The following is a 12,409-nucleotide window of genomic DNA, read 5'->3' on the forward strand; positions in this document are numbered from 1 at the left end:
CTAGGTACATGCAAGATACTTATAGTTCCTGGTTTCACTGGAACAACCATAACATTGCAAGTTGCAAAGAGACAGCTTAGTCCAAATAGCATGCCTGAAAAATGTAGTGAGTGTAATGTACACAGCCAATCCCAAACTCAGGAGCCATTTGGCATTAGCTTCCTTCTATGGGTAAGCTTGGAAAACTGCTAACTTGGGTGTCTGAGTAAACTTAAATGGCTATAAGAGAGCACGGTGGGAGTACAAATACCCCAGAGGAATCTTTCCAGGGCATCTACGGCTAGCTCTATAGTAGTACAAAAAGGCTGTAACCTAGCCTGAAAAAAAAAATAATAATAATAATAAAATCAAATGATTCATCACCAAATAATAATTATTATCAGTCAAAAATCCCATGCTCACAACTGCATGCACAGAGGGAGACCATCAATTTCTGCAAAGTATAAAAAAGCTGACCTTTTTATAGAAAAGTCAGCCCTGGTAACACCCACAAACACACAATAGAACGCTTTGACCTGACCAGCTCACTTAAGACTCACCGCCATGCTCTGCTTGGGTCTGCATTTCTAATTACAAGAAATAGCCACAGTGTCATAGCCCTATCTCACAAACACCATCAGCTTTAGGAAAATGTAAAAAAAATAAATAAATCATAATATTGCCCCACAGAAGCTTGCTACAGGAGGGAAGGAGCTAGAAGCTAGACTTTGTGTCTATCTGGTAGAGACTCAGAAATTATGATTTTACTGCATCATTACTGCTCAGGATACCTTCATTCATAGAACTCCTAGCTTCTAGATTTTGGGATGTTTGTCTTCCAATCTGCGCCTTGTTATAGTTTTTTCAAGAATAGGCGTAAGACTAGAATAGACAATTTACTTTCTTTTATTATTACTATTCTAGGTCTCTGTGCTTTTGTTTTCTGACACAATACAGAACTAACATTTTTTCTCTATAATATTTTCCAGTGGATTGTGCTGTCTCTGGACTGAGAGTTACTCCTACTGCTGCTCTCATCCACTCTTCTCCTTGATAAGAGGCAAAAAATAACTGTCCCAAAGCTATTTATATGTGTGCAGTGTTTTGAAATCAACAGACAAAACACTGTGCAGACACTACTATGACTAGACAAAGCCACCATCACATTATCATTAGCCCTTTTACTGCCCTTTTCTTAATAAGCTCCCATTTTTCACTGAATGCCAACGTCCTAAGCCACAATTTAGGAACACGAGCAGGGACATTCCTTTCATCTCTGGAACTACTATGCATCCTATCAGAAAGGCACTGTGAAACCTACCCATTTTTATTTGCACTATAATTTAATTTCTAGTGAACAAAGCATACAACTGAACAAGGAGGAATCAAATAAATAGATAAATAAATAGAAAGAGGCTTCAAAAAAACATTTTCTCTTTTTCAAAGAAAGCAGACAGAAAGAATACATCTAGGGAAAGATGTACACCCTCCTTCATTTGAAAAAAAATGTCAATAAATTGAAAAAAACACCTGATATACTCAAGGAAAGAAAAAAAGGAAGGAGGGGTAAAAGCAGGGAAGACATGCGTGATCAAAATTTCAAATTTTTAACCCTCTGGCAAAAGGAAAAGAAAAAATTATGGTGCACAAGATCAGGAAAACTCATGCAGCAAAATGAAAGAACTAAGAACTGGAATAACTTCAGTGAGAGATGCCAGGGAAACAGAAAAGAAGAAAAGAGAAAGAGAGTACCTGTGTACCTCCGACAGAGAGGAATCACTTTCATCAGACCTACAATCAACAGTGGTGGAATTGTGAGGAGAAAGAATATAGGTATCAGCAGCAAAGTAAAGCCTCCATACAAGAAGAACAAACAACAGCAAGGCCAATTCAGAAAAGCAATGCAAACTCACTTCCAGTAGGCAGCACTGCTCAGGGTATACCATAAACTCATGATAATATTAGGGGAAAGTCATAAAATAGTCAAAGAACGTAACTTACTGCCCAGAGAGCTACCTCAAACCAAGAAGCTCAGTAGCACCTGCTAAGACATTTCTTATTTCCCAACTTTTTCTTGCAAAATAATGATAAGAAAGTAAGAGGAGAAGATGGATACAAAATTTAACCTCTGATATAATTACTACTGAAAGTAGAGAAAGGAAAAAAAAATTGATCGGTGCCTGTTAAGTGTAGAAGAAACATATGAAATGTTATTCTGGAAAATATACATGCATAAAACATTGACAGCCCACTGAAACAGGAACAACAATCTGCAAATCATTTTACTTCAAAATACTTTACCTCCCCTTTACAAAGGGTTACAAAATAAAAACAAAACCAAAGAAAACACACAAGAAAAAATGAACATTCACAATGCTCTAAGATATCCTTCATTTCTGTCTTGAATCAGATTCAGCAGTTTCCATTTTATTTCAAAGCCAGGTCAGAGAAAATGAAAGAAGTTAAGTGGGAGTTAGCAATAAGATAACACTGCTGAAATACAGAAGTTGGAAGCACAGTTAAGCTACTGGAAGCCTTGCAAGCACTGCTTAGTATTTGATGACTCTGCAGACCACTGAAAAGAAAGCAAAGCTTTATGAAAGAGAAAAAGAAATAGCATAGAGAGGCCTGTTCTTTGTCCTAATATAGTCCAAGCCAGAGGTTTATTCTAAGTTTGCGTTGCAGCCGGTAAGTGCTGCTTGGCACTATTATCAAATAACCTGCAGTAAGGACTTTGTTCAACTCAAGGCTGCTGCAATTTGGACTACAGCTTCTGCAGAAACAGATGCCTGACATGGTAGAAAACTGAGTTCTACCTCTTTCAAACTACCCTGGAACATTAGTCTGTTCAGTAATTTGGATAATCTCTAAACAACTGTGTTCTAGACATTTCAACACTCAGCCATCCAGAGTGCTACTGTGACAGTGCTCTGAGCTGGAATAACTGGAAAAACTATCAAAAATGTAACTTCCTACATTGTTAACTAAATCCTACTTTCAAGTGCAAACACACACACAAAAACACATATCTAAGAATTCTACATCTCTTTTCTGTCACATCTGAAAGCTTTAAAACTACAAGTACCAGACATAATCTAGAAAAGAGGAAACAAGGTTCAGCAGGAAATTGCTTTTCTTTAAGTTTTTCTGCAATTTCATGGAAGTTTTGAGTATTTTATTTGTAAAAGAAGAATATATATAAATGAGAGAAACATCTCTTGTCTCATAGATGAAAGGCGAACTATCTAACAGATACTGGTAACTCGAGTGTGCTTTGCAATTCCCTGGTTGGGGGCTGAGGCTTCCCTCTGTGACTTACTTATCCTGCTGAACTGATGTGTTTCCCTGAGAAACAGTAAGACGACTAAAAACATTCATTTCATTACGGGGCCGGCTTGGTGGGGAAGTAGGAGGTGACAGACTAGCCTCTGGGGTTCCAGAATCTGAGCTACAAGAAAAAAAGAACATCTTCTTTAACAGATTGTGAATGGTTAGAGAGGTTAAATGCAACATGCCTCAAAATGTTAGATCCTCTTTTCTTTTTAAGCAAATAAATAAAATTAAAATGCTTGGTACAGGTGATTCCCAAAGAAAGCAATAAACTTAAGGCTACAAACTGCTGCAGACTGCAAGGTGGCACAATGTTCAAGGATTATTTGCTAACAGTGGAAGCTCCATGTAGGGGGAAAAAAAAAAACAAAAAAAAACCCACACGTAAAATGGAAAAGTGCTTATATAACTGCAGTTTCTTAGAGAAACTGATAACTTCTCTTTAGTAAAAAATAAAATAACCATTTGCAAATGCTCCAAAGGACATTTTCTCAGAGGGCTAGACCAGAGTTATTTGTGTATAGAAAAATACTCCGGAGGAAAACAACACAAACGCACACACACACAAAAAAAAAAAGCCAAGACACACATAGAAATTGAACAATAAATAATAATTTCACTGCCAATAATTTAAAAATTGCCCTAATATTAAGGAAACAGAAAATACATTTATTTTTCAAGAATACATACCTACAGTTTAAATTATTTTAAAGAAAGTAAATTTAAAAGAACCTTACAGTTTCTGATCTTTTGCCTTTGTCTTTTCCATTGTTTTCTCATATGTTTTTCTCTTGGCTAAAGGTGAAGGTTCAGGTATCTTCTTCTCTGGCAAAGATGGCTGTCTAGAACTAAAGACAGAGAAATCATTATCTCACTTTACTCTTGACAAAATTGCTTTTCCTATATTAACTGTCATTCTTTCACTCAGAAGCAAGTAATTATTACATCTCCTGAGACTACTGAGTCTATATTTGCTCTCACATTTTAATACAAAAATACAACAAATTTATTAACTTTCATAGTTATGGACATATCAAGAGAAGATACTGAAAACTAACAAATCTACTAATTCAATCATAAAAGAGATTGACTAAAAAAAAATAACGGTAGCTGGAGCATGTATTTCAAATTCAGATCACAGAGAAGACAGAAGTTCTAAGATCTAAAAATTCCCATTCCACAGATTTCATCTGCAATAGACCACTTATGGACATGAAGAACAGAGAAATCATAATGACTCTTACAAATGAATTCAACTGTTCATTAACATATTCAAGAATTGATACTAAATTCACAATCAGGAAGTGAAAAGAAAAAAAAAAAGTATTTTCCATTTGGAACCTGACCACCATCCCACTTTTTTCCTACCCTCTCCTCCCTTCTTCCCTGCTTCCCTTGTTTGACTCTCTAGCTCTTTCTCCAAAATAATTCTGGTCACTGTAGTCTTCAACTCAACATTCACTCCCCATTAAAAACAGCAAGTGATTAAGTGTGCAATACCAATGTTAGCATTCAAGTGTCATCGTTCCACCACAAATGAAAAGAATCTGGAAAGTCTCCACTACTTTGAACTTCTGTTTCTCACCAGCTGAGTAAACAGAAAAGCCGTATGTGCTTTGATTTATGCTTTTTTTGTGTGTTTGGAGGTTGTTTTTTTACCAATATAGTGACCAAATATTATTACTAAAAGGAAGAAATCAATTCAGTGGGTTATGAAGGTGCTTTTGTGCTACAAAACTTTATAAAGCAATCAAGTGGGCAGGCAACCATATTCTAGACATAGTTAATAGCAACATTACTCCACAGACTCTGAGTCTACTTATCTGCAACTTCTCCATGAGAAAAGCTACGTCAGTTTCCCTTGACAGTGAGTTCCGTGCAAAATTCAGCTTGGGACTGGTGTGCAAGGTAACATTATTTAAAATGGAAAGCATAACCAAGAACAACTACTTGACCAAAGTGCCCTGAGTGATCACGTCTACACTGAACACAAGCACCCACAAGCAAGGGGGAGGTCCCGCTTGTAGGGCTGACTGCCAAGAGCTGCATGTAGACCCTACTGTCCCCCAGATGCGAACAAACTGTCTTCACAAGGCAGGTGAATGAATGAAGAGCAGAAGCAGTAACTTCTACAGTTTAGCACCTAAGCCTAGTGGTTAAAGAGCATGAACAGGAGGGACAGACAGGTTTAATCCACTCCTTAACATTAAAGGACTTATTTCTCTGCAGGGTTACTTACCTCTAAGCACATTCTGGAACGGACACAGAGAGGGAACAGAACACGCTCTCCCCTCTTTTTTTTATGCTGGACCAGTATGTATTTAAGAATGAAGTTCTGAGTGACAAGGAAATTCTGTGATGAGCCCAATAGACAGATTTTTCAGCAAGGATGAAAAACTTGAGCTAGTCTCCACTGTCTTGGTTGCCTACATATTTTGTGTAGCTGCTAGAATGAATAAGCATTACCAGAAAGCAAAGCCCTGACTCCCCTGCCTCACACCACTGTGCTGCATAGTCAGGCAGAGCCAGCTCCCTCTTGCTTAACCTCTACATGTCTTGAGTCTTCCACCACTGGCTCCATAGTGATCCATCCTCAGAATGTGTAATGAGCATGACTATATTAAAAATCCATTTTGAAAACTTGGAAATGCGGATATTATAGAAATGGAGCAGCCTTCTCAGAGTCAGCTGTCTAAGCACAGATGTAAAAACAAAACAAAAAAAAACCCACAAAAGGTGCATCCCTATCGATGACCTGAATGAAAAAGTGCAAGACACACAGCTAATTACAGGTGTTCAACATCCTTTAAGACTTCTAGAATAGCAGAGACGTCTGAACAGAGCTGGCAAATCTGACACAATACTTTTGGGAGACCGCTCCATGCTGAAGAGGCTGCTGGAGCTTAAGTGGGAGTATCAGAGAACAACATCACCAGCTGTGCCTGTAAAACACAACTCCAACCAAACCGACTGTTGGACTCTGTGTTAGCCATGGACACCTAGGTGCCTCTTGGAATTGCCACGGAACTGAGAAAACAGTGGGGTTTCCACAGCAATATTTGCACGTAAGCAGACACTTTACATCTCAGCATAAAATTACTGTAACTTCCAGAGAATGCCTATTTTGGATTGCTTTCATTAATTCTACATCTCTGAATGCCACTTAAGTGACACAAGGAAGTTGATGCCCATTGCAGGTAAGGAGACACACTGCTTCAAAAGGATGCAATTTATTACAATAGCTACGAGCACTACAGGCTCAAATACAAAGGCCAGGTGGCTCACAAAGACAACCTTTCCTCAACAGTGACCTGCAAAATCAGCCATGCAGTATAAAGTACACTGACCTCTAGTTGTTTAAAAAATAAATAAAAAAACAACACAACATCTTTAACTTACAACAAGGACACCACTACAGGCTAATTGTGGTAATTTTTTGACCACTTTTCTGGGAAAACATGGCTAATAATAAAACACAAAAAGTAAGGCCTGCTGCTGACTAAACTCACTGGCAACTACGTAGTGCTTACAGAATACAGTTTTGTAGAAAAAATATTTGTTTTTCTACATGCTAGATCGCTTTCACAGAGCAAATGGAAGCCAGGCAAAAGTTGCTGTTACCTGAGTCCTGGATGCCAGGTCATAACACTTGATGTTTTAAATCTTGAAGCTTCAAGAATCTTTAGTGAACTCAAGCTAACAGCTAAAATAGGTGGGTTTCCCCACATACCCTAACCCCCCAAGAGTATTATTTTCAAGCAGATTCAACATGTAAAATGCACTGAAGCCATCAGCATGGGTTAATAATTGCTGTCAGCAGTGTTTTACAGTTCGTGTTTGCCACTTCAAGCACATGCCAGAAATACACGGTAGAAATAACACAAAATTGCAAGTGTATATTAGATGGAAACCACTGTAAAAATATTATGCAAATAGGACAGGTGAATAGTGAAAGATGCCTAATTCCAGCATTTGTGACATGAAGATGGCTATGGGATATGGTTTTTCCATATCACTGAATGCAACACTTGCAATCAGTTTACACGAGGGCTCATGGAACACAGGAGCTGGTACTTAACAATAGAGGTCTCTAGCATCTCTAGCAGTGCATGGCTAATAACTACTAGTAATATCACTAGATAAAATAGCATCAAGAGCAAATGAAATAAAACACATTAGAGTACATGAGAGATAACTACTAACCTCGTAATAAAAAAAAAGATGAAAACAAAATTCTTATTTTCATTTAGTTTAGTTTAATTTGCCATCAAGAAATACTTTCAACTAGTTAAACTGTTCTGCTGGTAAGCACAGCCTGCACCTAGAGAGGATTTTTGAGGTTTCCTAGTACTCAATGTATTTATATCACGTTTACATTAATTGAGCATGAAAGTGTAAAGATTTCTTCATGTTAACCATGGTCTCACAAAGTCTCCCACAAAGACTTTACCTGACAGCTAGGACCACACACAGATATTACCAATACACTATGTCATTTTTTCTTGTTGCCAGCTTTTTGTTTTGGTTAGGTTTGATTTTGATCCCTCTACTGTTCTAAATATATTCTTCCTGCATCCCAAGAAAGCAAATTTCCCACAACACTGTTGAAACAAAGTATTTGAGGTACTAGATGGATTTTTTTCCCCACAGCTTAGAAAGAAGGCAACAATGATTTTACTATGACAAAATAACAGAAGTTTGAATCTCCAAGAAGCAGCACATTATTTTCAACAGTGTGTTTCTGATGTCTAGAGTGGTGATGGCAGAAAAGAAAGAAAGGTTTTGTCAGTACTATTTAGTAAGCTTCAAGTGTATTAACCCCCTTTGTAAAGATAATAGATTACAAGAAATTGGCAACATGCGTTTTTAAAAAGCAAAGAATAATTAGTACAGCATGGCCAAACTTACATGCTGCCTATCTTAGAAGGTAAGCCAGATGGTGGGGGAATAAACTCTCTGTCCCTAGCAGAAGTATCACTGTCAGCAGTCATCCCACTTTCTTGGGTTTCTGCAGCAGATGCAAGGCCAGGCAAAGTAGATTCTGCAGCACTAATGTCAGAGACTAAATCACTGCTATCTGCATACAGCAATTCCATCTGTGTAGTGGTCCTCCGGCGGGCCTGGAGACAAACAAAAAGCAGTTGCAACTTAATCGCTTCCCAAAATGTTTCAAGAGTACTACATTTAAGATTATTCTTAGCTGGTAAATAGCATTCTCAAATCACTTGGCAACTTCCTCTGGAAACTAAATTAAGAAGATCATCTGTACTCTTTGGCAATGATTACAGAGACGGTAAGTCAAGTTCAACAGCAGAAAACATTGATTTGACAATTATTTGAAAGGATGTCCTTGGAAACCAGCTACAAACATCTATTACTCCCTAAGGTTTATCTAAATGAAATGTTATAAAGCAGAGGAGTAAAGCGAAGTGTGAATTTAAATAACTCCAATTAAATTGGAGTAACTTCTTACGATGATGCTTCTTCCAATGTAAAAAAATCTGCTACTTGGCTTAAACTACTTCCAAACTGACCTAAGCTAAGACGAATTAAGATTTTCTCAGTATTTCAACAGTTAGAAAACAGCAGAAAGCCTCACAAAGGAGCCAAGCTCCGTGCAACACAGACATTCTGAGAAAACTGATCATGCATGTTAGGAGTTTAGTTGCTGCAAACTTAAAATCTATTCCTTAGGGAAGGAAAGGCCAATGGGGAAGACCAAGGCCCAGTGTGAACACAGCCCCTACAAAAATGACATGTTTACTTCATGCCAACATTTTCAGATGAAATTCATTCAGTTTACCTACACAAGGAGCTGTGCAGTCAAAGAACGCTATCAACAATGTAACAGCTGACTTAGATATCTAGTACTCCAGAGTCAACTGCAGTTTGAAGCACAGAGGTTAAAACTTCTACTAACATTACAAATTTGCTTTATGCTCCTTTGACCACAGGGGCAAATCACAAACAGTACACATTTCTAGTTCCTACTGCCATTAATATTAAACTGCAGCCAGCCCACCTGCAATGACAACTTTAATTTAGAACTTGAAGGTCAAACTTTATTTATCTTATAAGTCATTAAATTCCTATATCCACAGAAGCAAAAAAAAAAAAAAAAAAAGCATCACCTTTGTTGCCACTGGCATTAATATTAAACAAAACAAACAAACAAAAAATTAAACAGCAGTCTCATTAATTGTAAAATCATAGAATGTTCTGAGTTGGAAGAGATCCATAAGGATCATAAAGTCCAACACCTGGTTCCACACAGCACTATCCAGAATTCAAACTTCATGTGTCTGAAAGCATTGTCCAAATACTCTTTGAGCTCTAGTAACCTGGGGACACTGCCCTGGGCAGCCTGTTCCATTCTCAGCCACCCCCAATGATGAATTTTCTCAAAATACCCAACTTGAATGTACCCTGAATGTACCCCTACCCTTCCCTTCATGATGTTTATTAATACTAAACTGCAAATTCCCTCAGTTTGGAATGCTATTAATTTAAGAAAATATCTGTTCTTTAAAAATTCAGCCACAAGATAGCAAAAAACAATACATTTTTATCATTACTTCTCAGAGAGGAGCATTACAAAAAAAACATGCTACATAAAATCATACAAACATTATCTCAGTTCACCTTCTGTATATCTTTGCTCATTAATGACTCTACAGCAAACTAATAGCATCCCCCAGAAGATGGCATTACATTATGAATTATTATTACTCTATGGTGTACCTTGCTTTTGGGTTTGACTTCACCACAGAGCTTCAAAAGATCTGAAGATAATGAACTAAAAGAAAAATCACAGCACAATTAGTAAGAAAATGAACATCTTTTCAGAATGCATATTTTTATTTAACATTTTATTCTATTTAATTGAAAGGCAAATTGAAAGGAAAACACCACAAGTCATCTTCTAATGAACACAAAATGTGTTACTAAAAGAAGAAATGATGGCAATTTTTCTAGAACCAGACACAGTTACCTGTTAACAAAGCTCACTCACCCTCCCTCTGTCCCAGGGCTGTGCAACGGAGCATCCTCATCAGTACTATCTTCCAAATTTTCTAGAAAAATTCCAAATAAGTACTGTTAGCCTGTCCAACTACAAAAGGAATTTGAACTTTACACAGTATGCAAAACATCTCAGACAACACTGAATGTAGATGAGCACATTAAAGGTGGGGATTTACAAACACTCTTCACTGTTTGCTAGTCAGTTCTCAAGGAATTTTGCTGGGTTTTGCTACTTTTTTTTTTCCCCACTCAAAAGTTGTCTCGAGTTCTTTCATACAGCCTAAAGAAATCATACACCATAGCACACAGTGCCGGATGTGGTCCTCTATTCATTGTAGTAGAGCAACATGGATGACAGAGAAAGAAAAATAAACTGTAGAATGAAATCTGGAAGAAAGAAAAAAGACAAAAGCAAAAGATATTATGTGCAAGACATGCAAGAGGAGATGCAAATCAGTGGACAGTGAGGCTCTCTGTTCTGACTCTTTTTTCATAATCACCTTGCTCCAATACTGCATCAAATCTGTTACTATGAAAGAAATACTGCATTTCTAACTAGCAAGTGAGTTGAAGCTTAGACTCAGCTTATACAGAATTGCACCATCAGCCTCACAAGGAACAAGCACTTAATTAGTACACAAGCATCTAGGTTCCAAAACAGGATGATATAACCATGTAATACTACAGAACTGCTTCTAAAAATATTGATTGTATTGAAAATAATTGCAGAAAGTTGTCAGTATAAATGATTCTGAAGAATAATGGGTACATAGATCTGCTCACAACAGACAAAACCAGCGTGCATGTCAGACACTGTAACACTATCAAACATCAGATGCATGTCTGCATGCAAATGGTGCAAGACATTAAACTAAGATAATCAGTCCAGGACATACGTACAACAATTCCAAACTGTTGGGAAAACAAATTTTCTTATTTGTATGTTAGCACATAATACATTCTATGCATAGTAGAATATCTATATCTTTAAACAAGTTCCATATTTTTAAGCACACGTAGGGAATTTTAAGGATTAAATGATATTCTCATGACTTTCCTCTAAATCTCTTCTTTATTGTCTGAGTGCTTTAAAATGAAATAAATATCTCTGCCAGAAAGCAGATAACATTACACAAAATCAAAATACTTAGTACCCATATTAAAATAGGTTTGTCAACCAATTTTTAAAATTCATATTTTAATTCATATTTAAATTCCATATTTGATATTTAGGTTTAGGCTTCAGAGAAAGGGGGGAAAGGTAAATAGTCTCCAGCTGAATTCTCCAAAGAAATGAAGAAAAGGGAAATGCTGCCTTCTTGTCTATGCTAATTCTAAAAAAAAGTTTCCTGGAAAAATCATGGCCTTCTCATAAAGGACTCATGATTAACTTTGGCAACTTTGCTGTACCTGTGAAAAGTAGAAAGGGCAGTATAGCTGCCGAAGATGGGATTTTACTTGTGGATTCCCACTGACATGATCTGACATGCTGCATAAATATTTTTCTTGAGTTTATCTGTAGTGGATCACAGGAAGCCTGTGAGAACCTCCCCAGGTAAAAAGCAGCACAGAATACTACCAAAAAGAGATAAGAAGGGAAAGAACAGCAAGAGAGAAGAGCTAGATTCTACAAGATGTCCTAAGCAACAGGAGATAAAGGAAACAAGTTAGTGAAAGGCAGTGCTGCTTGTGAGGAGCAGGAGACACTAGCTGCTAATAAATCAGTGATCAAAGACCAGTGGAGAGCTTTTCTAATGACTTCATGACCAAGTCTTCATGCTCACACAGAGAAAAAAGAACAGTGCCAGCACAGTGCAGCAAACCAGCACATTTAATCCAAAGAAGACATTTGATCTGCTCTTTCAGCACATACAAAGCTGGGAGTCACAACCAGGCACATCCAGATGTCATGGGTGAGAAAGTGTTTCAGAAAGGAATGATTTCAAGATCCAACTTTGTGGTCATGTTAACATTTCACAGGTGTGAAGCATACACAAGGTAGAGCCCATTCTGAAGATAAAAATCTGAGCTTGTGATGTAATTTGATGCACACTGGAACCTTTTCTTCAGTCTTCAG

At 37.3% G+C, this 12,409-nt stretch overlaps 1 protein-coding gene across 8 annotated transcripts in view; it reads right to left on the minus strand.

Moving 5' to 3' along the window:
* The window catches only part of KIF21A (kinesin family member 21A), an 86,102-nt gene that overhangs the window by 11,664 nt on the left and 62,029 nt on the right, over positions 1 to 12,409 (minus strand). For 4 of the 8 annotated variants that reach the window (XM_065743572.1, XM_065743571.1, XM_065743575.1 and 1 more), the window contains 5 exons: positions 10,322 to 10,382; positions 10,051 to 10,105; positions 8,218 to 8,429; positions 4,047 to 4,157; positions 3,299 to 3,427 (listed from right to left, as the gene is read on the minus strand). In XM_065743572.1, coding sequence (XP_065599644.1) covers positions 3,299 to 3,427; positions 4,047 to 4,157; positions 8,218 to 8,429; positions 10,051 to 10,105; positions 10,322 to 10,382 — 568 coding nt within the window. Of the gene's footprint in view, positions 1 to 1,731; positions 1,771 to 3,298; positions 3,428 to 4,046; positions 4,158 to 8,217; positions 8,430 to 10,050; positions 10,106 to 10,321; positions 10,383 to 12,409 lie in introns of all 8 variants that reach the window. The other 4 variants (XM_065743576.1, XM_065743579.1, XM_065743578.1 and 1 more) reach the window with 3 other exon arrangements.

This window comes from Cyrtonyx montezumae, unplaced genomic scaffold (genome assembly GCF_038088225.1).
Source record: "Cyrtonyx montezumae isolate F1298 unplaced genomic scaffold, pur_monq_1.0 scaffold_3, whole genome shotgun sequence".
Lineage (NCBI taxonomy): Eukaryota > Metazoa > Chordata > Aves > Galliformes > Odontophoridae > Cyrtonyx > Cyrtonyx montezumae.